Genomic DNA, 27,698 nt, shown 5'->3' on the forward strand with positions numbered 1-27,698 from the left:
TGACAACTGGCAACTTAATACTTATATACAAACCTTAGATCGGTTATAATTCTAGATAGACTGAGACAGCTGTGAAGACATCGAAAAAAATTGTGATTGACAGTTAACTTTTATTTTGAGCAATGCACGCACACTAACACAAAGTGATATACAAAAAGAGTAACGTAGATACGTAGAACGTAGCTTGTTAGGCACACTAAAGTAATAATCCTGGCCTGTTTTCATCGGATGTCTAGCAGCACGAGACGTATAGATTATCTAAGCTACAAGCACTGAATGAATGTCAAAGTCCTTGAGCCGCTTCCATCAAGATTGTTCGGCATGGGACATGTTACATTGTCTATAATATTATCTCGATATTATGATAATATTTAAAGTATTACAGTTGAGTACAGCCTTGTACTATTACATATTCTTCAGTACAGCTCTATGTGCTGGCGCACATAGTTGGCTGCTATTTCGGTCAACGAACCAGTAATATAAAAAATAAGTAAATAACTAAATGGTTTGTGAACTAATAAAGAATGAGACATAATTAAAAAATAAAATGTACAATCATAGCTCTATTATCCTAAGAAGACAGACAGATATTAATATCAACCATATATTGAGTAAAAACCGCAATGGTTGGACAGCTGAAATGTCGAAATCAAAATGGCCACCATGCAATCGAAACAAATATTAATTAACCAAAATAATTTAAAAAGTAGGAGTAGGAACATAGTATTGTATTTTATACGATGGTATTAAATAATTCCGACTATTTCTTTCTGTTCTGTATCAAGAAGGTACCAAAGAGAATTTAAATAAACACAAATGAGAGAGTATATATTGTAGTAAACTCAGTATTACTGACCTGTATAAATACCACTGGACAGGCTGTTCCATATGTTTGACAGCAAATTTTTTGTGCCTATCTGAAGCGCCACTCGCGAGCTTCCAGAGAACTAATTTTGACGTATAATACAAACCAATGGCTGCTAGAGAAGTGTACAATACTTTGAAGTATTTTTGCATTTTGAATTAATAACGTCGATTTCCGTGTTATTTATACTTTAGGAATCAACGTAATAAAGTACACTTTTTTTTTGTAAATAGTTTTCTTATCAATGTTTGTTTAGCTGAGGTCGTCATTTCTGGTTTTCAGTACCGCAGACTCTCGCTACCAGCGCCAAAATGGCGAACATCAAACAGGCACAAAAACAACTTTGACAGCCGCCAGTCCAATGGTAAATAATGTGTGTAGACTAACAGTAGAAGCACAGTAGTGGTAGAGGTCAGTGACTGAGTAGTGATACCAAATTGTGCCAGTATTATCACAGCTACTGTTAAAGAAATATTTTAAAAAGAAATGTCATGTCACTCAGTTTTACTGTCAGATTGAATCAAGAATATTTTGTCATTGTTGTTTATACATGTAAAGAATGTTGCGAGTGGTGTCACAACGTGTGGGATTTCACCCGCCACTCCACAGCCCCGTGCGCAGCGTGTATGGGAGAAGCAGGATAGGTACTCGGGAGATCGTGGGTCACGGGCCGAACGGTTGTGCCACCTATAGGGATTCTGCTATAGACCCGTTCCCAGCGGTGCGGTTTAAGGAGAATACAAAGGATATATGTGTAAGATATCTTGTTATATTAAAAAGACTTCGTAAGGCGAAATATGAGCTGAAGTTGGTAGACATGAATGTCAAATTTAATTCGCACCGCGTTGTTGTCTCGCATTGGCCATCCACGCTGCATTATTCTCTATTAAGGATCGGTTATGTAGTTAGGGGCCTTCAGCCTCAGAACATATTTTCACTTCGGTTAAAACTTAGTTTCCTGTAGTATTGTGTTTCCCACAACTATTTTTTACGTTTAATTGAACTTTTTTTCATTTACAATTGACAGTTAGAAGTAGTAGTTAGAATTTTTTTTGTTATTTTCTTGAAAACGGTGCATTTCCTTGTAATAAGAGTGGTATCATTATAATCGCAGACTAAATCTCTATCACCTACAATACTTTCACCTCCAAATTCGTGCAACGGGATACTAAGTCCAACCCCTAACTTGAATGGCCGGTAATACATCATAAAGCCGGTGGTACAGCAGATGTACTTTGGCAGCGGTTCTTACTTAAAGCATTAGTTGATCCAATTGTTCGTTTTCCGTCTCAAATATAATAGAACGCTTTTTCATGAAAGAGGAGGACAAACAAGCGGACGGTTCATCTGATGTTAAATGATCACCGCCGCTCACATTCTCCTCAGAGCAATCACGGGAGCGTTGCCGGCCTTTTAAGAATATTTACGTGCCTTTTTATGAAGGAACACACGTCGAAACACCGCACAAGGAGACTCATTCTATGGCTTCTTGTACGTGGCAGAAAGTTCCTTGAGAACTGCACTGTAGAGATGGTGAGGATGATATACTTTCGAACACTATACATATGTATACTTGCGACACAAGCTTGCGGTGTATCATTGGAAAGTGTTATTCGGCGGCAGGATTCAGGTCAAACCTTAACTTCACGAGGAAGCAATTGTTAATGTACTCTTCTAAATTACGGTTTTACAGTAGATGTTTGCGTAAAAGTAACATTTTCATTTTAGTTAACCCGAAGTTTCAAGACCTTTCCAGATCTCGTTTTCAGGGTGACTGCAGATGGAAAGGTGGAAAGGTCTTGAAACGTCTGGTTAACTAAAATAAAAATGTAACTTTTACGAAGACATCTAATGTAAAACCGTAACAATTACATGCGTTTTAATAATTTAAAAGAGTATTATTTAAATGTGTAACACTCGCGTTAATCAAAGAAAATACTCATCGTATCATCTTTCGCGGTGTCTCCAGGGACAACATGACTAGAAAAAAAAATCTAAATCAAAGGCTGGCTATGCTTCTATATTTTCATGGAAAATGAGGAGAAGATAGGACTGATGTTGTCTCATCATCGCGGCTCATTGTAACCACCGGAGGAATGATAAGAGTGTTGGCGCCCATATAAAGCGCGGAATAAACTTACATAATATGAATTCGAAAATCGCAAACACATTGGTACGTGGCGGACGAGGATCGTAACGGGGGCTCCATAACGAAAGTCAACAGTTCTACCTATAACGCCACCGACGCATTCAGCTTTTGTCACTCCTCTGTTGACTTTGACAACACTGATGTAGTAAGAAGAGTAAAACGAACAAAACCATTCGAGTTAGTTTAGTTCAATTGAAATAGTGTAATACAATATAAAAATAGTGATATTATAAAAGACAGATGAACAAAGTGACTTCCCCTTAATAGAGACATTAAGAAATCTAGTTAAGTTAAGCCTAGATTGTAATGCAAGTGGGGAAACATTATAATAACTATATTATTATGTTCGCTATAGGAAAAACAAAATCTGTTCTTGCAAGAGAATCTAAACGAATGATTTGTCCTCCTATTTCAGGCTCTCCGAGAGAAAGAACGGGGTGATTGGCGAATGTTGTGCTGCGAGGAGAAGAAGGCTCTGTATCGCGCGTCGTTCTGCCAGACGTTCGCGGAGTTCCAGCACCCGACCGGGAGCTGGAAGTTCTGCGTGGGCGTCGCACTGATATGCCTCTCCTTCGCCTTCTGGATGTCCATGTTCCAACACCATTTCGGTAAAGGATGTATAATGTAGATATTAAGATACAATGGCCGGGCATGCGAAGGCATCCGATGAGAGAAGACTCGGATGCGGTTCTATTTCTACGAGTTCACTGTTCCACACTTCCATGTCATAACAATCACATTCCTGCGACCTTAACTTCTTCAAAATACATTAATTATTATCTTGTCTCAGGTCGATCTTATAATTGAACTATATTTGAAATTCAGACACTTATTTACCATTGGCTTATCAATCTCCTATTGAAAGTCTGTGGTATCGTCTCTGTAATTATTGCTTTTTACGGTTTATAGTAACGGAACCATTGCCGCTCTCCTTCTCGAAGGAGTCGCAGATGGCCCAATTGAGGAGAATGTTGGAGCTCCGGGTGAACCCGATTGACGGACTGTCCTCCAAGTGGGACTACGACAATGATCGATGGAAGGTATACAAGTTGGACTTGACACTTTGTAATTAATGCAGAATTAAGAAGACAACAGATCACCTCACTTTCCGAATATCAACTACTGGTTATTTGTGCCTTGTGAAATTATTCGTAATGACTTATGACCGCATCTTAATGCCACGCCACAAAGATGTTCAACAAAAGCATGAGGTCTTGCTAACGTGCACTTTGCCTTCAAACTATAGCAGCCCAAATGATTGGTCTATGTATTGGTTCAGAAGAGATCTAAGATGTGATTTCACCTACTGATTTTCAACGCCACATTACATGCAATAAATTCAGTACATATGATTCCCATCTTCCACGTACAACCAAACTATGTAGCATACTTCCGCAGATGCAGCTTCAATGTAAAAGGGTACTTTACGAAACGGCCGGCTACTTCCTTGTTGCCTCCAACCTCATCCAAGGTGGTCATGGTGATTACATCTCATCTTCATCGGAGCCTGATTCTTCCTCGAACTAACACATTCTTCGATCGATTAAGAAGGAAATGCGCCACCTGGTGGTTAGTGATCACAGAAAGTTTGGTTTAGTTAGGACTCTGGGGAAATTAGACCAATCGTCGTGGAAATCTTTGGGGGAGGTCTTTGTCCAGCAGTGGACGTCTTTCGGCTGATGATGATGATGATGAAGTGAACCTGTAGGCTTTAGTTCTTATTCTCATCATTAATATCTTCAAAGAATTTATGTAATTTTTTATTTATTTATACATACTAAATTTCAATCGTTTGTTTTCACACGTCAACAATGATATGTTGTTCATTTCTATAAATGCAGTATAAGTCATAATATCTTTATTTTATTTTTCAGTAATAAATTACAAGTATTGGATTTCATCCACTGGGACTATTGGATTAGAAGATGTTACCTACTCCTTATTTATTAGAATTGACGTTACGTTTAACTCGTGTTTATTTGCATATTTAAATAAATAAGAAATTGCAATTTGTGTTGTTTTTTGAATTTTTGAGAGGGATAGTTGTTCGCAGCTTGCCATGATCCTTAACAGTTACAGTTGGACAGAAAAACTGCGGGTTCCAAATGATGGTACAAAATTGTTAAATTTTATTAAAATATATTTTGATCGTACAAAACTTGGTTAGGCGCGTGAGCATTTTATTTATAGGAACTGAAATAGACTGAGCGGTCACGCTCGACTACGTAATGTGCTGGTTCGGATAAAGTTGGTTCGAATCGACTACGGAAGCGTGATCAGTCAGAGCATTATTTATGAAAGTAATTTAAACACAATTATAATTAATAAGAACGATGTAGTTGCATTTCGTATTATTAACCTCGACCTCAAGAGGTTTCACTTCTGTCGTGTGGCCGTAATGCTTGGGAGTTGAACAAACATACAAATTTAATTGGTACCATAATTTATGGACATGCTGTAGTCGAATCCGCGCCTCTCGGGACACGCCCCAGCGCTCATAGCAACTAAATCAACCGTCGGAATGACGCATTAAATGGAGCAATTAAAATGGAGAAAATGTTTTATGTTAGTAAGTTTTTATCTAATCCTTAACAATTAATCTTTTAATTAGTAGTATGGGCTCCTCTTTGGGTGAAAGCCTCCTCCATTTTCCTCCACACTATACATGACCTACCACCCTGCCGCAGTCCGCAGATCGCTCGCGACACTACGCGGGCTCAACCGCACTGCAGCAGGATGCCACCGAACATGACACCACGGACCAACCGGTCCCACCCAGTGCCCCGCCTGTAGTTGCAGGCGGCGTTTATACCACTGAAAGGGGCCATAGCCCCAAACAGTCACCCCGAGGCCCGTAAGGACCTACGTGGAAGACCCAGGTGTGTGGTCTTTGCCCAATATTAGCCAGTCTTTTCCAGCGTATTCCAATACATCATCAGCCCACCTCTTACACGGTCTTCCACCTTTTCTAATGTCCATCGGCGCTTTCCATTTCGTTGTATGTATCGCCCATCTCTTGTCTGTGAGTTATGATGTAAGACCGTATATTTTTTTTTTATGAAAATAAGGGACGAGACGAGCAGGACGTTCACCTGATGGTAATTGATTCGCTATGTCCATTACTGAAAAGGATTATTGAAAAACCCAAAAATTCTGACCGGCACTATTGCTCTCGTCACCTTGAGACAAGACAGTAATTTCACTAGCTACAGGGACCTTCAGATCGAAAGACAATAATGCTTACACATTACTGCTTCACGGCAGAAATAGGAGCCATTGTGGCCTATAATCTAGCCGGCATCCGGTGCAAAGGAGCCTCCAACGGCAAATATGATAATACATAATATTATGATATTATCCAAATATCAGGATTAAACACTGATTTCTATCACTTACCGAGATCGTGCTAATTAGTCTGTAGATTATTTTAAACGTTTTAATGATGTGTGTGTTACACGCAGGAAGGATGCTGTCTGTCGGTCCGTAACACGAACCATACCTCATCTATAAATAGCGGACACGTAATATTCCATTGCTAAATTCCAAATATTATTATATTGCTGCAGAGTGAACGTGCTATCACAAGATGAAGTGCGCGGTAAGTTGTTTCGGAGACAATATGAGATATAAGCTATTATTGCAACTAAATTAAGTACTTTGATTGGAGTGAGGATGGGTATCTTAATTGATATATTGGAGTTTACTCCTTAAGAATTTCATACAAGGCGCCCGGTATGAGAAAAATATGGAGAGTAAAACCTACTCATCAAATGGGATAGTAACGATTTTGGTGCGCATCATTTCTCGCGCACCTTTCACTTTTCAGTTGCCGTAACAGTCTAGACGCTCGGTCCCTATATTAGTTGTATTGCAGTGATACGAATAGCAAACATCATTTTTCTTTTCTTGTATTTTGAAGCTTTATTATATTATTGCAATTGATTTATTATTATACTTTCATAAAGTTATGTGAAAATTTTATAAATTATGTTATTATAAAGCTGCAGTGTTTGTTTGTTTGTTTGAACGCGCTAATCTCTGGTACTACTGGTCCGATTTGAATGATTCTTTCAGTGTTGGGTAGTCCATTTATCGAGGAAGGCTATAGGCTATGTATTTTTTTTTTCAAAATTAGGGATCTGTAATAAAATTGCTATTTTGTAACACAAGGTGTAAAATCGAAAACCTATTTTTGCGTGCGCTGCAAAAACTATTGACAATAGAACAAAATGATGTACAGGCTATAATATAGGCAATATTTTATTACTTATAAAACTATCACGTGAATTATACTTTATATGGCAAAACAACGTTTGCCGGGTCAGCTAGTACTTTCATAAAGTTATGTGAAAATTCTATAAATTATGGAAGAAATGGTTGTGAATAATAGTGTCGGAAAATCTGATAAGCACGTGGGTATTAAGTAAGTTACAATTCATACATTAATATGACATGTATTGTATATTATATAAACATGTGTGCTTAGTATTTATTCAATATTGAATTATCAATATAGTTCATACAAATTTAAATGAGCTATGCACATAATTAAATGTTTAATTTAATATGGTGAGTATATATATCGCATTTCAGGCCAAATAGGCAATTTTTAACCTAGCCTATAAATTTTATTTTTTTAATATCTTAATTTTTTTTAATTAATACGCTTTTATTAGCTTCTGCTGTATGTCTGTTTGTAACCGACTCCATTGGAATTGATTTTGTTTAGCACCTGTTTAAAGACAATAGTTAATAGCTAACACATTCACTTTTTTTATTTTATCTTTATTACTATATTACTCATGCATTTTATATATTTTTTATTATTTACACGGGTAGCTCATGCGTATGTAAATGCGTCCACATCACAACGTGATACATCTTTTCTTTTAAGATTTATAAATTTCTTAAATTTTGTTGGATATAGGATGCAATAAATATTTAAATATACTAATTATTTTTTCACACTCGTACGGAAAAATATCTAGGAAGATCATAATATTAGTGTTAGGAATATACGTCCTAACGTTTGCTGAGAACTTTCCTTTTTGTGAATCGCGCTGCTGCCTCGTTTCTAATCATTCTAAGTTATTAAAATAATCCTTCCTTGTTTTTATAGCATAAATATATCTCTTTTTTTATTGTGTTTTAACATTTGTATTGTTATTTGTACTTTAGGCTTCTTAAGATATATAGATTTACCTGAATGGCGAAACCGTGCTTATAGATTCTCGCACTAAGAAATTACAAGTACAATGTATGTTAAACTTTGAAACATTTTTGAAACTTGCAAGCCACCAACAGGAACACTACGCTAACTCACAATCCGATATAATAGTATTAAAAGAGGTAGATATGTCACTAGCGCACCGAAAATCAATCGCCTAAATGGAGTCAATTCGTTCATGTGGTCGTAGTCGCTCTCTCGATACGAAAACGGTACACAAGCGTTTGTTGTTGACAGAATTGCTTACAGTTTTATATACAGCATTAAAACTTTTAAATATCATTGACCGTCCGATTATGATTTGATGACTCATGTAGCCCATTGTTAAGCTACCTGCCTCCTGAGCGGTCCGGCTTCGAATCCCGGAAGTTGCAAACATTTGAGTATGGATGTTTGTTTCGGAGTCATGGATGTTTTTTTCATATCTATGTTTTTAAGTTAAAATATATAGTTGTCTTGTAACCCATAGCAAATGGCTATCCCTAATTTGGGTGCTGGGTTAACATATTTAGGTGTTTCTATAAAATGGATTCAACGATAACCAATTTGAGATAATGTTAAATAGATATATATTTCATTTTGTTTAATACGTTGTCTCGCTCAGTCGATATCGAAGCGTCTCTGTCATCATGTTGATGATGAACATAATTATTGAGTTGTTACATAAAATAACATTATTTAATTTATGTTAATAAGAAAGAATCAATGTTAGTTTATTCAATAAGCATGCCAGCCATATATTTGTCAGCCATAATTGTTTTTCAAAGAGTATTCCTTCACTATTTACACAATTTTGCATTCTTTGGAACCATTGTATAAAAGATGTTCCAGTGAATTTTAAGAATGTGACGTCGTCAAGCATACCTCCGTCACAATGCAACACGTAATTCTTTAGGTACTTAACCAGGACGATGGCGCCCTGTTATATTCGTAATGAGCGGGACTATAACCATTTAATTGTGTTTTCAGGTGGCTATAGTGCTTGCTCTGGTCGGCATCTCCATTGCTCAGCCAACTCCCCTCGGGCTAGGCCTCACCGGACTAGGTGGGTACACACAGTCTTACCGTTAGGTATATAGAATTAATTGAAGCCGTAACAGCAGGTTGCTTCGTTGCTTGGCATAAAAAGGCATTTATTTTCTTAAAATTGACTGCTTTAGAATACTAGATACTATTACCGCTTCGGAAACAAATGGCGCTCTGAGAGAGAAGAAACGACGCAAGAAACTCTCCCAGCATACTTTTTTTGCACTCTTTTTAATGAAAAGAATATTGTAATATAAAATAATCATATCTAGTCCCAGGTCGAACTCAAGGTCACTTAGATATTCAGCTGTGGAGTAGTAGGAATTCTGACAGAGCCATTTTTAAACAAAACATTTAAATTTATTTATAGATAATGCCTGAACAGTGGCTGGGACTTTATTATAAAATTATACATGCCTACTAGAATTAGTTACAAGCAATCCCTATCCTAGTGTTGTAATAATGATAATCACTATTAAGAATAAAAACGTGGCGATTTTTGTGAACGTATATTAAATTTTCGAATGGCATTGTCCTTGTTATGAGCAAATTGCCATGAGTAATGCCATGATAACAGCTTAGTTACCCTCATTTCTCTCTTCTATGACATTGCGAAAAACCATTGAGGTAAGATCATTCCTACTAGAGGAACAATTCTGAACAAATGATAGGGCGCGACTTGATGGCAGCAGAGGGTACTTGGCTTTTAAAGTATGCGTACTCCATTTTTATGAAAGTATTCTGAAAGGAATGTCAAACTAACCTGGAAAACCCGATGTCTTACTGTAATTATAATTATAAATATCATCTTTTATATCAATAATAATAATTTATTTAATAATATTAACAAATTAACACATATTATTATGGACATGACAAACGAGGGTAAGGGTGATCTGAAGTAGGCGCCGCCAGCATTTACCCTTGCAATACTAAGAAACCACCAAAACCAGTCAAAAAACGTACAGGAGATGTGATTAAATTTAATGATATTTCTACTTCTAGAGCAGTAGTGTCTATATCAGCTTTAAATATTCCATAAGAAGCCCTGGGGCTCCTCAGCACATTGAATATTCGGCCTAACTGACTGCAGCTTCCCTTTGCAGTGAAGGGAAACTTGAAGAAGGCACGCTTTGGGCGTATGCGTCACCGGGCCTAACTGGAACCAAAACCCCACACAATCACGTTACAAGCTTTTTGTTTCTTCCACAGCGCACGGACCCCTGCAGCCAGCTGGGGTAATCACGTCAAGCTTCGTCAACCACGGGGTAACTCTGCCAAGAGCTGTACCTATCGTTACCCCACTGGTTATACAACCAATTCCCTCGTACAGTGTCCCAGTTTTAAGTAATTACTACGGATATTCACATTAAATGAATACTCATAAAATTGATTTTAAAACATAAGTAGAACAATACCACGCAATTCTTTTACAAACGAGCAAATTTCTCCAACTGACATTATTGTAAATATACCATTTCGGTTGATTTTTATGACTAATTTATTTTAATTATTCACTTTCCACCAGTCCCTTCTTGTTCTTTGGTGAATTTTACTCGTATATAAGAAATAATAAGGGCGGGTCACATAACTTTATATTTTTAATTTGCGCTTTCAATATAGCCTTAATCGTACACACTTACCTAACTAACGTAATAAATACTAGATAATAGACACACAGAAACCTGGATGATCAAAACATTGTTCGTTCTAAAGTTCTGTGGTATTATCGACTGCGACAATCTGATTATTTCAACTTGCAAACATTAAAATAAGGTAATAAACATTTATGAGGTGTTGTGAAGTTTTATTTGAATGTTATCACTTTTGTAAAATGTTTCCTTTGAGAATGTTGTGGGTTTTGATGATGCTGCAAGTTGGCAGAACTCTTGCGGAGATCAGCGAGGAGTCTGATGATAGTAAGTGTGGTACATTGGCGGGAAATACTCGTTTGACAGATGTGATCAGAGTTGGAATAGATTTGATTCCTGCTTTAAAAAAAACCCTGATGTTGAGTATACTCAGACTTTACTCAGACTTTACTTGTGTACTTAAAACTTAGATTAATGTAAGTCTAGATTTAGTATCTAACTATCTATACTTAGTCAATTGATACCTATCAGAAAAAGATAGAAATAGGGGATCGAGAAATAGTCCTTGAGGCGGAAAAAAAGACCTTTCAGATTAATTTTCTAACTCCTAACTTACTTCTTATACTTGAAATATCTGCTACCGAGTTCTATCAATATACTGATTTTAGGGTTATATTCTGATAGACCGTACAAGTATCATTAGCAATAAGTAGCTTTTATTTTATTATTACAAACGGGACTTTTTATTTAATGTACCTGAATGGTTAATGAAAAGTTACAAAATTGCAATATTAGTTAACAATCCCTACTGTATACAAGTTTCTGCTTGACATAACCAAATTGTAGGACAAACTTCTTTTTACTTTGATTCCTACTCAATATGACATGAGTATCTTTCAAAAACTGAGGAAAACTTGAGACAGGAATGGTCAGGGATCTGGTACTCTTTGGACGTCTCCACCTGCGGGGCACTGCATTGTAATGGGCAAACTGAACGTCCTGCTCGTCTCGTCTCTTATTTTCATAAAAAAAACTATCCCTATCCATCACTACTCTAAGCTTGGCTGACTGTTTACAACTTGGCAATCGAATTTCCTATTGCTGTATCTCCATTAGAGTTGAGAGACCTTCTCTTTTGCAAGCTTCTATTATACGCTGGTATATTATAAGGCCATGTCCCAAAGGCTGTTTGATCTGATGGCATATTACTGTTTTACCAGCAGTAATATGCCAGTAACATAAAATATCCCCTCCACCTGGATGATGTGTCATTCTTATACAGTTCGGTTTTTACGGAACTTTCTTCCACCTACAGGTAAACTGTGGTATAAAATTCTTTCGCGGTGGTACCAAGTCAATACCATATGAGTACCTTCAAACATAACACGTAGGTTCCTCTTCTTTTTTTTATTTTAGTGTTTACTGGCATTCCAAAAGAAACCAAGGCAGATGCTGAAAATCAGCGCTGCAGCCCGTACAGGACTTCAGCACAAGCAGAGCATCGGCCTTTTCTTTTGGAATGGAATATTTAGTTGAGTCCTAACTCAACTAGGAATCAATCCTAATTAGGAATTTATATTAAGTATTTTTAGATTGTATTTTTATATGTGTGGCATGGAATAAATTTATCTTTTTCTTATTCTTTAAAGCTCGAGACGATTACTTTATTCCTTTAGTGATGCAACAGCGTATGAGCTGCGGTGATCACTTAACATCAGGTAACCAGGACGTTTAATGCTGGCGGTAATTCATACGCCATGCCCACAATGCAGTACCGCTCAGGATTCTTGAAAATTCTAAGCGGCACTACAATTGTGCTCGTCACCTTGAGACATAAGACGTTAAGTCTCATTTACGCAGTAATTTCACTAGCTACGGCGCCCTTCAGATCGAAACACAATAATGCTTACAAATTACTGCTTCATGGCAGGAATAGGCGCCGCTGTGGTACCCATAATCATGACGTGACTCTCTTTCGTCCTCCTACTAACGACTTACTAAATAAAATGCCAGCATCAATATTAATCTATTTGGTGTTGGAATGGAGGTAGAGTAGCTATAGAGAGACCAGCTTAAAACAGTTGCTATATTACGCTAACAGAATAATAATAATTGGTTTGTGATTAGTGGAGAGAGAGAGCATAGTAAGAAGAGATACGAACAAAAGAGAGTGGCAATACGAAGGCATACCAATAGAATTCTCAGTGGCAGAAACTGAAGACAAGATAGTGAATTCAACTGAATCACCTGGTATGTAATTAATTTGCTTCGTATAGTCGTAGAGTCAAAGTAAGTAGAAATAGTAGAACATCTTTGCATAAATAGGTGACATATTAAGTGGGAACAGGCTGTGCGATGCATTTTACAAAGCTGTAAATTAGCCTTTGTCTAGCCTAGATCAAAATTATATATATATATATATTTTAGAAACATTTTTAAAAGACTGAATCTGCTTTAACTAAATGGCAAGATGAGGCTTAAAAGAAATCTCTAGAGAACCTCGTGGATAACTTTCCCAAGCAATGCAAGATTTCCTCATTTTTATCTGCGGAGATAAAAATATGCCAGTATTATAATAGTAACTAGCTGATCCAGCAAACGTTGTATTGCCGTATAAAGTAATAAGATGAAAAACAATAATTAAAATTTTTGAGGTATAAAAAATAGATGACGAACGATTATCAGACCTAACGTAGTGGCACCAATCACCGACAAGGACCAATGATCGACGTTTTTTTTTTGTAATTCAAGAAAATAAGAGTAGGAAATTGATTTGAGACAATAGAGAGAAATACATTTTGAGATATTATACTTAAAACATAATGTATGTTACCAGGTAATATAGTCGAACACTGGGTGAAGATAGCTGGTAATTGTCGGTAACTGGGTGTTGACTATTGGAGTGCTAATGTCGAAAATTGGAGATATTTAAAATACATATAATTTTTTTATTTATTAAACATCTGCATCATATTTTAAAAATTTAATATAGACTATTTATATCTCAAGGACATATTTTACATTATTCAATATCAATTTTGTTTTAAAACATGATAAAAATATTTTTAATTTTAGAAAGAAAAACATGAACTTCTAAAAGTATCGAATATTCGTGCCATTACGTTACGAAATATTAAATCATACATAAAATGTATCGTACTACAATAATTATTATATTCGATTGCCATCTTACAACCCTATTTCCATGGATGGAACAGAATAATATAAAAAACGCGATACAAAAATAGGTGTTGATTGTAGACAGATGAAAATTTGAAGTTATATGTATTTTTAATGCTGAATCATTTTTCAATTTGCGCCCAACTGGTGCAGCCACACGCGATATTACAAAAACTAAATTGAATTGTTGTATTCAGAAATTTAATTTGTGACAAAACTTAAGATTTATTAATCTACATAAAAATAATATGATAGATAGTAAACAACTGTAGTTAATCTACCAACTATAGTTAGCTAAAATTAAGTTAGTTTTTTAGCTCCTGAGAAAGGTAGAAAGATATAAAGATTCTAATCAGTTATTCATTTTAAAATATTCTTTCAATTTGATTTCTGAACGACGGGGGACATATCAAAGGAAAAACAAAATTGTTGTTTTTATTTCATTAAGAGCATTTTCATATTTATTCACCTTTTAAATCTTCCCTGTATTTCTACAAATAATTCAAGACCATAATTAGCCAAATCGGTCCAGTCGTTCTCGAGTTTTAGCGAGACTAACGAACACCAATTCATTTTTATATATAGACTAGTGGACCCAACAGACGTTGTCCTGTACACACGTCTTAAATTTGAAAAATCAGTCCAGCCGTTAGGAGGAGTTCACTTACATACACATGAGCAGGAGAATTATATTATATGGACGGAATTGAGAATCTAAACCAATCTCAAATTCACTGAAACAAACAAAAAAATCATCAAAATTGGTCCAGCCGTAAACGCCTAAAGGAGGTAGTTTAATTGTGAATCTAAACCATTCTCGAATCCACCTGAAGACACACACCAATCTCAAATTCACCGGAACACTCAAAAATATCACCAAAATCGGTCCAGCCGTTTATGAGGTAGTTCAATTGTGAATCTAAACCATCCTCGAATCCCCTTGAACTCACACAAAAAATTTCATCAAAATCGGTCCAGCCGTCTAGGAGGAGTTCAGTGACATACACACGCACACAAGAAATATATATATAAAGATAACTTTATTTTCTCACCAATAGCCAAAATTATAATGCAATACAAGGAATACAAAAGTTTTGGTCGTGGATCGCTGTTGCCCGTGGTAGGTAATAAAATACCTGTATTACTGGTCACCAGGATTCCACTTTTACACAGGGACTAAAAGGCTCTAAAATTCAAAGGGTAGAGGTAAATGTGTGTGTGTGTGAGAGAGAGAGAGGGTGTATGTGCAACCATGCGTGCGTTAGGGTGTTCTCGGTTCACAGGTATATCATGGGTGGCGATTTTAAAGAATTATTTCATGACTCAACATAGGGTTCAACAAGATCGTGTCGAGGACGCCTTGTGTGCTTCAGATCAGGGTGGGTGAAATACTAATTGCATGCCTCCCTCTAAAAGGTTTTAGGATGGAGGTCACCTGTGGAAGAACCGCCGAGAAAGCTCTTGTAATATTCACCTCCAGGGCTGCATTACGATTAAACCAAATCGTTTTATTGGTCTACTTGAGTACAGTATTGAGTGTATACAGCAGATGTCGTGGTAGATGAGCAGGCAGACCGACGCTACCGGCGAATCTACAACGCAGACGAGGCGGCCGCTATCGAGGAATACCCGTTCCTGGCAGCGCTGCTCGTCAACCGGCAGCTGTGGTGCGGCGCTGCACTCATCGCTGCCGATCGCGCGCTCACGGCGGCGCACTGCCTGCAGCTGTACGTCCACCTCACCTTCTTTCACTCGCTGCTTCCTCTCACAGGGAGTAGAGCTCTATCCTTCCACGTCTTCGCCGAGGTTTTGAGTTGTCACAATAAAGTATCTAACAATAACCGATTACATAGCCCATATGATGTTAACCAGAATCATCTGCCCATAACAGTTATAACTAACAATAACCGGGTACATAAATCATATGATTTTAACCGTAATCATCTGCCCATAACAGTTACAACTAACAATAACCGGGTAAATAACTCATATGATTTTAACCGTAATCATCTGCCCATAACAGTTACAACTAACAATAACCGGGTAAATAACTCATATGATGTTAGCCGTAATCATCTGCCCATAACAATAACAATAACCGAGTACCTATATCATATGATGTTAGCCGTAATCATCTGACCATAACAGTAACAATAACCGAGTACTTATCTCATATGATGTTAACCGGAATTATCTGCCCATAACAGTAACAATAACCGGGTACATAACTCATATGATGTTAGCCGTAATCATCTGCCCATAACAGTAACAATAACCGAGTACTTATCTCATATAATATTAGCCGTAATTATCTGCCCATAACAGTAACAATAACCGAGTACCTATCTCATATGATGTTAGCCGTAATTATCTGCCCATAACAGTAACAATAACCGAGTACTTATCTCATATGATGTTAACCGGAATTATCTGCCCATAACAGTAACAATAACTGAATACATAACAAATATGATGTTAACCGAAATCATCTACCCATAACAGTAACAATTAACAATAACCGAGTGCTTATCTCATATTATGTTAACCGGAATTATCTGCCCATAACAGTAACAATAACTGAATACATAACAAATATGATGTTAACCGAAATCATCTACCCATAACAGTAACAATTAACAATAACCGAGTACTTATCTCATATTATGTTAACCGGAATTATCTGCCCATAACAGTAACAATAACTGAATACATAACAAATATGATGTTAACCGAAATCATCTACCCATAACAGTAACAATTAACAATAACCGAGTACTTATCTCATATTATGTTAACCGGAATTATCTGCCCATAACAGTAACAATAACTGAATACATAACAAATATGATGTTAACCGAAATCATCTACCCATAACAGTAACAATTAACAATAACCGAGTGCTTATCTCATATTATGTTAACCGGAATTATCTGCCCATAACAGTAACAATAACTGAATACATAACAAATATGATGTTAACCGAAATCATCTACCCATAACAGTAACAATTAACAATAACCGAGTGCTTATCTCATATTATGTTAACCGGAATTATCTGCCCATAACAGTAACAATAACTGAATACATAACAAATATGATGTTAACCGAAATCATCTACCCATAACAGTAACAATTAACAATAACCGAGTACTTATCTCATATTATGTTAACCGGAATTATCTGCCCATAACAGTAACAATAACTGAATACATAACAAATATGATGTTAACCGAAATCATCTACCCATAACAGTAACAATTAACAATAACCGAGTGCTTATCTCATATTATGTTAACCGGAATTATCTGCCCATAACAGTAACAATAACTGAATACATAACAAATATGATGTTAACCGAAATCATCTACCCATAACAGTAACAATTAACAATAACCGAGTGCTTATCTCATATTATGTTAACCGGAATTATCTGCCCATAACAGTAACAATAACTGAATACATAACAAATATGATGTTAACCGAAATCATCTACCCATAACAGTAACAATTAACAATAACCGAGTGCTTATCTCATATTATGTTAACCGGAATTATCTGCCCATAACAGTAACAATAACTGAATACATAACAAATATGATGTTAACCGAAATCATCTACCCATAACAGTAACAATTAACAATAACCGAGTACTTATCTCATATTATGTTAACCGGAATTATCTGCCCATAACAGTAACAATAACTGAATACATAACAAATATGATGTTAACCGAAATCATCTACCCATAACAGTAACAATAACTGAATACATAACAAATATGATGTTAACCGAAATCATCTACCCATAACAGTAACAATTAACAATAACCGAGTACTTATCTCATATGATGTTAACCGAAATCATCTACCCATAACAGTAACAATAACTGAATACATAACAAATATGATGTTAACCGAAATCATCTACCCATAACAGTAACAATTAACAATAACCGAGTACTTATCTCATATTATGTTAACCGGAATTATCTGCCCATAACAGTAACAATAATCGAATACATAACCCATATCATATTAACCGAAATCATCTGCCCATAACAGTAACAACAAAGTTTTTTTATTTGTAACAGTATTTATGGCCCTTACTGTGTAATAAAATAATCAATACGTTTAGATATTGTGGCAGCTGAAGTAAATATCAAAAAAAAAATTATAAGAATTGTTTCCTTTTATTTTACAAAACATTAAATTAATCAGTATAATCCTTTACATTTTCAGCCAATACAACAACAGGTTTTTCCGAGAATACGTGAAGATGCTCTCCGTCCGAGTTGGTTCGTCGAATGCGACCGCCGGCGGAGAATTGTACAGGGTGTCCGAAATCTTTTTCCATCCAAACTATAAACCTAACACCTTGGAGTTTAACTTCGCTGTTATTCGCCTGCACAAAAACATTAGCTACGAGAGTGCGTCGTACAAAGTGTCTATGATTGAGTACTCCAGGGACACGAACGTGCCAACAGACAGCGTGATCACATTCCTTGGATGGGGTTCCGTATTGGTAAGATCGACTAATAACAGTAGCAGTAACTGTATATAACGATGCGGGACTCGAACCCGCGACCTCTCGCGTTCCGTGCGAGCCACAGAACAGATTTTTTTTCTGTTCCGTGATACGAGCGCTCTTGAGCGTAACTTGAGCCAACCCTTCGAGTGACGTATCGTTGATAAATCTTGTATGCCTTGTTCAAATCGCAGGTTGTGGCTTCTCTATCTACAGGACTTACTTTACAGTTGATAACCTGCTCAACCCCAATATTTGCAGATTAGGAAATTGACTTGAAATGTCCCTCTTGCAAATCTAAACAATTTGTTATATAAAAAATTGTTGAATAAATTGTAGATGAAGTAATTAATCCCAGAAATGAGGGTTATCACTTTAAAAACAAACCAATTGTTTGTACAATAAGTAGGTAATAACACACACACTTTAAGAAGCTAACTGTGTACATTAGTCGGATAAAATTAAATTTCATAAATACTTAACTCGTTACGCCAACTGTAGATGGTTGCTTTGGTAAATAGATAATAACAAATCGTCACACGAAAATGTTTCCGACGCAGATCCATTATTCAATGAGACACGATAATTCATTTTAGCTCTCCTAAAAATATGGAGAGATATTTGAAATTCTATCGATGGTGTTTTACTTATAAATAATCACATATTTGTAAATAATTACAATTGGCCAGGGCTTCATACATAAAAACTTTTTTTCGCAAAACTTTCTGAGTACTGAGTGGCCTGGTATTTTAATAAAAACATCCGTTCTGTGTATAAAATTAATATTGAAGTTTGATTTTCTCGCAACACATATGTACATAATTTTTAGTGTTTTTTTTTATTTATTTATTTTTATATTGCGTTACATGCGACTTAGATACTAAACAAAATTGTAGAAGGTACTAAATAATCACATGCACCTCGTAAGGCATAGCAATGAACAATCAAAAATTTTTTCCTCTAAATATTCATTAATTGAACAGTTACTTTTTCAAAGAGCTTATGAATTTTTTTATATTGCTTTTGGCTTTTAAGTGTTGTGGTAACTTATTACAAATTTTAATTGGCGTTTGAAAAAATATTATTTTTATAGCGAGGTGTGTTGTTTCTTTGTCTAAAGATAGCAAACAGAACCCTAAGAGTCCGGCGACCGACCCTCTCTGTCAGCCGATTGTATCTCATACATCGCAATAGTTAGACTATTGCCGTTGTAACGGCAAATAACAAAAATTAAGATGGCGGATTTCAAAATGGCGGCCGTGTATTCGTGTTACACCATGGTGTACGAAGGAATGGTCAAGGACAACTCTCAGTTTATGATCGTAACCTTCTCTAATATTTCAGGGTGTGGGCGGCGTTGGTGGACAGGTGCTGCTGCAGAAGCTAGAGCTGCCGATCTACGACCTGGCTGATTGTCAGGAAGTGTACGGACGGTGGGTATTAGGAGAGCATGTTACTGAACGAGCCGATATAGAAATAGCCGGTCGAAATGAATCATTATCATAGCCGTAAAGCATCACAATACTACCAATTAGTATATTTTTAAGTGCACCAACACAACATATAAAACCTACACAATAAAATGAATGTCTTAAGAGTACATATATAGGTTTACTGACTACTTATAGGCTGCGTGTTTGATTAGCATTTCCGACAGGTGGAGACAATTTGCTAACTTTTGTGTTTAGTACTTCATCAGATCGGGTCGTACTGATTTGGTTCTATCTTTGATTCCACGCCAATCATGTTGCTTTTAAAATGTCCATGGGAGAGCCACATTACTGTAACAGGTACCTATTTACCTAAGGCACAAACTCTACAGAGCTGTGCAGTAGGTACCGTGGTACTTACTTATATAGGTATTATATTCTTTTTAATCTTAAGTATTGTAGGCTAAAATGGTAAAAAATTGTTGGCTATTCTAGCAACACTTGATTGAATTACTCATGCGCTTGTAACAAACGATCTTTGAAAATAAGATATCCCGTAAGCAATTACTTAACTGGAGTAAGCGACTGATTTTTATTATTGATTCCCTACAAGATACACCGAGCGACAATCTGGTCAAAATCGCCGGAATACATTGGATGAGCGGCAGCGCAGGACCGATCGTGGTGGAGATCTTTGGGGGACGCCTTTGTCCAGCAGTGGACATCTTCCGGCTGATGATGATTAAGCGACTGATTAATATTTAATTATAGAAAAACCTCTAAGATTGCTTATTATAATTAGGTACCTATATTGTCTAATAATAATCAAAAGGCTCACTTAAAACTTTTAAAATATCTCTCTGCGTTCAATTTGTAATATTGACATTTGGAATTTATTAATTAAAATTATTATTATTATTTATTTCCTATTTTTCTTTGAAGTGTAATATAGCACTGAAGTTTATCTCTGCCACATAGCATCATATGGTATATGTAATAAACAATACTGAAATGTCATGTCATTTGTTTGTTCGCAGTGATCTCGTGACACGCACTAACTTCTGCGCTGGATACATCACAAAAGTTAAGAATGTCTGCAACGTAAGTTTATCTCACTCAGATTGCAATCTAACGTATACGTAGATAAAAAGTAGTCTGAACGTTAGGTATCTATTTAGGTTAGAGCTATGATAAGAAATATTGTCGAGAGATCTGGGTTCCAAATTCCAATCCCATTCGCTGCATCTGCAATGGAGTTGTCCCACAGACGTTATAAACTCAGTAAAAGACAAACGTGATCAATCACCACATGTAGGTTAGTAGGTGCCTTTGATCAAGCTAATATTCAATACATAGATACCTAATAACGAATAGTGCCACTCTATTGATGATTTCATAGGTCAGTGGTTAATACCCCTGAACTGACCTTGGAGTCCCGGGTTCGTATCCGGGTAGATGCAAACAATTTTGATATTTGAGTTTGGGTTTATAAAATCATGGGTTTATATATATTTTTAAGTATGTATTGGTACTGTATAAATATATGGCTGCACCCACATCACAAGCTATACCCAGTTATATAACATCGCACTAGATAATATATTGTGTGAAAGTAAAAAAAAAAATGACGACCAAACTCTTAATTTCGAGCGATTGCACGACTACTTGCAATCGCTCGAAATTAAGAGTTCATTTACATTCTTCTTCTTAGTCATTCCCTCACTGTCGAGGTTCGTGACTCATATTCATTTGGTCAACGAGCTGTCTCCATCGATTTCACTCCGTCGCGTCGCCTGGTAGAGTGCGCTTATAGGGATCTTCATATTTTCGGCGATTCGATCCGACCACCGTTGAAGACTACGGCCTGTAGGTCTTTTACCCTCTATTTCTCCGTCATCATCAAACGCCCAAGGTTGTCGGCTCCTCTGCGTGCAACATTGCCAAAGTATCGCACTATGCACTGTAAGCAGACCGGGTACAGACTGAGCATCCTCTATCTTGAGCTGCTTTAAGGTGCAGATGTTTGTGCGACGGTCCGTCCATAAAATTCGGAGCATGCGCCCCCAACACCACATTTAAAAGTCGTTAATTCTCTGTCAATCTGCTGCCTTGAAAGTCCATGTCTCTGCGCCGTATAGAGCGATGAGAAGACAAGTGTGCGACCCAAGAGTATTTTATCACGGACATTTAATTTACATTAAAGACGCTAAAAATAACATAACCGACCAGACGTCAGACCGACCGTAACCCTTTGCTCCGTCGACCCGTGGACTCGCGAAAAACTACACTCCACATTTAAACTTACCTACTTGAAGCAACAAAAATATACACCCTCAGACGAAAAACAATCTGCATGTTTCCTCATAGACACGAGACCTTCAAGTTGAGCTTAAAAACGGCCGCAGTGGTATCTATGCCACATTTTATTGTTACGTACCTACCAAAGTACATCACGTCGTTGACCTACATAATTAAAATATGGATCGCCTCAGAAAAATAGGCATGAATTACGGACTTGAAATGACGTCAGTCAAGAGTAGATACTAAAGATCCTTTGAAAGGGTTAAAGCTATTGGAAGACGACAGGAAATAATGTCGCGACCGTATCCCATAAGATATAGTCAAAATGGGATGGAACCTTCTGAAAATGATCTAAAATGAATGTTAAGATGTAGGGTAAATGTTCATACTGACAATATGTATAAGAACTTGATTTGCGACGCTATGGGCAGTGGACCTACACTTGTCTGAGTTCCAAGAGGTCGCATTGTAACGCGTTACATTGTTCTGCGTCGCAGCACGACGCGGGCGGGCCGGCCATAATGAACGGCATGCTGATCGGCACGTTGTCGTTCTCCTCAAAGCGCTGCGACCTGCCCGACCAGCCCGCGGTGTTCTCCAGGGTCGGAGCGGTCGCCGCCTGGCTGGACCACATCGCCGACCAACCCATCACATTCAGGTAACTCTTACAGCTGAGATTCAAGAGCTGTGAACGACTATTTTCTATTGCATAGTGGAGTCGGATAATTTTTAACCGACTTCAAAAAAGGAGGAGGTTCTGAATTTGTTGGTATGTTTATTTTTACGTTTATTCCTCAGAACTTTCGCATTCGTTAACCGTATTGATAATTCTGTTTTATTTGGAAGCTTTCTTTTCGGAATTCGGTTTGAATCTTTACGATTTCAAAAATAACTTTAATTGTAACTAGAATTACATTAATTATATTGTATAAAAGTAAGCAATTATTATTATACTTTTTAGTGCATATCTATTTTTTTAGTGTTTTTCAAGTCGATTGATTATTTATTTTTTTTATTTAGGTACGCCCAGCCCACTACAATGCAGTGCCGCATCAGTGAAACAATTTAAATCCATAGACAACTAAAAAAAATATGCTTTCATTACAACACATAAGAATACAAATCTTAAACCCCACCCAATTTATATCTGTTGACTGAGTTGGTTAAAGTATTGAGATAGTTATGATTTACCAACAAAGTATTAATTAAGATCTACTTGAATTAAGACTTGCAATTAATTATTGTTGTTGACTTTAGATTTTAATAGCTTAATTTTTACAGCTTTTAGGGATCATTCCTTCTTTCTAGAATAATACATGCACCCCCTAATTGGAATATAAATTAGTCCATCTTCCTTCCTTCTTCATTCTTCCGTTACATAATACTAATTCTAATAATCTCTTACAGAACTGGAAAATTGAAAAAGCCAGAATGGATCAACCGACCCCAATGAAACACTCATTATCACAAATAATATATTTATCTAATACTGTACATCGCAACCGTACCTACGAAGCAAGAAATGAATAACAACAATACTTTTAAATATATATTTCTATCCAACATACAACATTGAATAACATACAATTTTTATTTGTGTTCATCATCGGTTCCATCAATAAAGTTGACATGGAATGATATAGAGCTGATTTATTTTATAATATTAACATTCATAATAACTCCAGTGATTAAACATTTAGAACAACAAGCTAGGTATGTACAGCGAGCAGGCCCTGGTAACACTCTGGTGTCCAAGCGGTCACATTGATGTCCGCAAGTCTAAACTGTTGCCAATTACAAACGGCCATACATTAAAAATAGCAAGTATAAGGACTATAAATGTGGTAAGATTACTCGAGCAGGGGCTTCGCTTATTCTAAGCGGTAGTTGACATGCAGTTCCGGTTTGATATCATACACCAGGTCGAGGATGTCTCTGATCACCTGCAACCAATAATTACATAATGTCAAGTCACTACAATAAATGATTACAAAACTATCAGTTCACATACTTCCATCAAGTCTTATGGGACTGTTGTTCATAAACTTACAAGCTATAACACAAAACAAATTATACCCTTTTTAAGTTAATCATATTAAGTTTGTAAATGTTTCTTAGATAATAAGTCTGGCAACACTTGTCTCTGGTTGACATATTATACATGTCTATTACTCTATGTGCCTGCCATCTTGTTTTCTCTTTGATCGCTGCTATGATATATATGAGGTTATTGTTGTTCTTGTGTCATAACTAATAAGACTGTTTCATGTGCATCCGATTAAAACTAATCCAAAGAAACCGATATACTTTATTCATCTATCTCAAATAATCTATCAGATAATAACTAATTTTTGTGAGTGTTACCTTAATAACATACATAATACATATATTTAAAGCATAGTTTCTCAACCTTATTTTGCTCACTGCCCACTTTGAGAATATGTTTCTTTATAGAGTATTTTCGTGTATTTTTTTGGCTTTTTAGACTATATTTTTAATCTACCCACGCCCTATCTGCATGCCATCTCAATACCCCCTAATTTTCTCTGGGTTGCCACTTTGAGAATATGTTTTTTTATAGAGTATTTTCGTGTATTTCTTTGGCTTTTTAGACTATATTTTTTAAACTACCCACACCCTATCTGCATGCCATCTCAATACCCCCTAATTTTCTCTGGGTCTATATATTATAATCTATTATCCCCCCAAAAGTCTCAAACGCCCACAAGGGGGCGTTATCGCCCATGTTGAGAACCTATGAGTTAAAGTAAATGATGACTGCTTTATTAAACAGTTCAAGCAATACTGCCAATATTCCTGTGTATTCTAATGTCCCAAGATAATAATATGTAGGTCGCAGTGTTTACTTAACATCAGGTCACATGAACATTTGTTTGTTATATTCTTCCATAATAAATCTGTATGTTATACTGCTTCAATAAGTCATGGATCCACTGCAGTTTTTCTGAAGTTACTCTTTAGATATGTTATACTAAAGCTGTCAAATAGAACTATCCATATTCATAATTCAAATTTTTTCCTTGGTTGCCAGCTAATCTAGATTTACTTTTGTAAAAAGTGTGTAAATACCACAACTAATGTATCAACCCCAAAAAAACTTTTCAGAAGGAAACTTATTTTGGTTTGGTTGTAAAAGAATGTTTTTTGAAAATTACCCTGTACATCAATTAAAAATTAATAATAATTACTTATCCTTAAAACGTATACAATTTAATTCAAGTTGATATTGACAAAATTTAATAAATAATTTACTCACCGCCTCCTCTTGTTTCTTGACAAGTTTATTCATCTCTTCAATCCTAACCTTTGTCTCTGCGTCAATCTTAGCAGCCACACCTTCTCGTGTGCCCAAATGCTATAAAATAAGTCACCAAATTTAATAACAGCAATAACATATATGTATATATAGAGTGAAGAACTTAAGTTATTGAATTTTTAGTACAACAAAGAAATCCTTATGTCTGATAGGGAAAGTCACTCAGGCACAATTTTTTTTTGAATGAAAATAAGGGACAAGACGAGTACAACTTTCAGTAGATGTTAATTGATATGCCCTGCCCATTACAAAGCAATGCTGCTCAGGATTCTTGAAAACCCCAAAAATTCTGTTGGTCACCTTGAGACACAAGGTGTTATGTCTCATTTGCCCAGTAATTTCACTAGCTACTGCACCCTTCTGACCGAAATACGATACAGTTAACACATTACTGCTTCACAGCAGTAATTTGTTAAGTTGTTAAAGCAATTGTGGTACCCATAATCTAGCTGGCACCTTTGCACGGCAGTGCAAAGGAGCCTCCCACTGGTAACAATTAGGATTATATTGCTATCTAAACTTACACACAGTGGCACTGCATGTAAAAAAAATCAAGTCTCAATTAAAAACAAAAGATCATTGCTCAATTGATTAATCAAATATGAGGTGACAGTTATATTACTTTCTATACTAACTGCAATGCTGTATTTGTGAGTACAAGCCACCATTCTCTTCTCTTTTAAACTGATTTATCTACTCATAACAATGTCATGGCTTCGTGTACTAGACCATGTCTAGTGGAAGTTTCTGTTTTTTTTAATGACATTAAGGGATGAGACATGCAGAATTTACTGCCCATTACAATGCAATGCCACTCAGGTTTCTTGAAAACCGTAAAAATTCTGAGCACTTCAACTGGGCTTGTCACCTTGAGACATAAGATGTTAAGTCTCATTTGCCCAGTAATTTCACTAGCTACGGCACCATTCAGACCGAAACACAGTAATGCTTACACATTACTGCTTCACAGCAGAAATAGGTGCCATTGTGGTACTCATAAACTAGCCGGCATCCTATGCAAAGGTGCCTCCCACTGGTAAAAATAGAAACTGCAGTACCATATTACATGCAACCTATCTTTCTTGAAACTTGTCCATATTTAATATTATATAACAAGTTGGCATTGAGCAAAAAAGGTAAGAGAAATTATTGTAAGATTATAATAATTCTATTTACCTTGGCTTCAAATTCTTTGAACTGCCTCTCTCTTTCTTGTCTGTACTTTTCCACTTCATCTTGTGCCTCATCCTTGGCTTGCTTTAGGCGTTTAGCTTTTCCTATAATAAGTTATTATAATTAATTTTACGAGCACTGCTTTGTTTAATAACTTCAATTCAATTTTTTCTATGTATTTGGAATACTTAAATAAATATTCAAATTTAGTTTTATCACTATAAACATACATATAATAAAAAATAGATTGACACCATGGAGTGTAAAAGACCTTCACACTACACTAAAATGTATGGAAATATTCTTCATTTATATTTTACTTAGTTATATCATTAAATTATGTAAAACACAATGAAATCACATCATAATTTATTAAATCATCTGTATCACACGTCTAAATGTTATCTGAAATCTCGATAAACCCTGTTAGGTAGTTACACCCAGTTACAGAATCATGTGATGATCTTGAACTAACTTACCGACTCTTGTCCCCTTCTTTGGCAAAAAAAATGTTAGAATCGATCTAATTCTGTTCAATTTACTTCTCTTTTACGAAATCACTAGGTAATTGATAAGTTGGAACTTGGAGCCATTAATGGGATCACTAAACTACGATGTTAATTTGGAAAAATGACAATATTAAACTGAGTATTTGTACATACGCTTCCTCGCCTCTGAGACTTTTTCTGCTGCACGCTTTTCAGCAGCTAATAATTGCTGGATCCCCTGCGTTTGGCTCGCCATTTCAGATGTTTTTCACAAAAACTATGTTGAAGGAAACGAGACCAATGCACAAATCAATAGAAAACGACGATGTGACGAAAACTAGTCATATGATGAATTTAGTTCTCGCATATTGTCACAATTGGCGCTGTCATCGGCTCGTGCATAAGT

At 36.2% G+C, this 27,698-nt stretch overlaps 3 protein-coding genes across 5 annotated transcripts; 2 read left to right on the forward strand and 1 right to left on the reverse strand.

The window, feature by feature from the left end:
• The first annotated feature begins 1,355 nt into the window (after positions 1-1,355).
• LOC126967429 (cytochrome c oxidase subunit 4 isoform 1, mitochondrial-like) lies at positions 1,356-5,027 on the forward strand. Its single transcript, XM_050811889.1, has 4 exons — positions 1,356-1,619; positions 3,430-3,622; positions 3,924-4,054; positions 4,889-5,027. Exons 1-4 carry the CDS (start codon positions 1,425-1,427, stop codon positions 4,889-4,891), a joined length of 522 nt encoding a protein of 173 aa, XP_050667846.1. The 5' UTR covers positions 1,356-1,424; the 3' UTR covers positions 4,892-5,027.
• A 1,517-nt stretch (positions 5,028-6,544) lies between these two features.
• Positions 6,545-23,934, forward strand: LOC126967421 (uncharacterized). 3 transcript variants are annotated; one of them, XM_050811880.1, is made up of 10 exons: positions 6,545-6,612; positions 9,211-9,286; positions 10,480-11,186; positions 12,987-13,109; positions 15,601-15,766; positions 18,278-18,560; positions 19,908-19,996; positions 21,031-21,094; positions 22,792-22,952; positions 23,702-23,934. In XM_050811880.1, exons 3-10 carry the CDS (start codon positions 11,057-11,059, stop codon positions 23,745-23,747), a joined length of 1,062 nt encoding a protein of 353 aa, XP_050667837.1. In that variant the 5' UTR covers positions 6,545-6,612; positions 9,211-9,286; positions 10,480-11,056; the 3' UTR covers positions 23,748-23,934. The 3 variants fall into 3 exon arrangements, with proteins under 3 accessions (XP_050667837.1, XP_050667835.1, XP_050667836.1); XM_050811878.1 differs by having other exon boundaries at positions 6,546-6,612; positions 15,586-15,766; XM_050811879.1 differs by having other exon boundaries at positions 6,546-6,612; positions 15,589-15,766.
• LOC126967430 (V-type proton ATPase subunit G) lies at positions 23,831-27,635 on the reverse strand. The gene is made up of 4 exons (XM_050811890.1): positions 27,467-27,635; positions 26,808-26,908; positions 25,572-25,670; positions 23,831-24,237 (listed from the first exon to the last, which is right to left on the reverse strand). Exons 1-4 carry the CDS (start codon positions 27,546-27,548, stop codon positions 24,166-24,168), a joined length of 354 nt encoding a protein of 117 aa, XP_050667847.1. The 5' UTR covers positions 27,549-27,635; the 3' UTR covers positions 23,831-24,165.
• Positions 27,636-27,698: the final 63 nt, after the last annotated feature.

The sequence above is a fragment of the Leptidea sinapis genome, chromosome 13, assembly GCF_905404315.1.
Source record: "Leptidea sinapis chromosome 13, ilLepSina1.1, whole genome shotgun sequence".
NCBI classification, from domain to species: Eukaryota; Metazoa; Arthropoda; class Insecta; order Lepidoptera; family Pieridae; genus Leptidea; species Leptidea sinapis.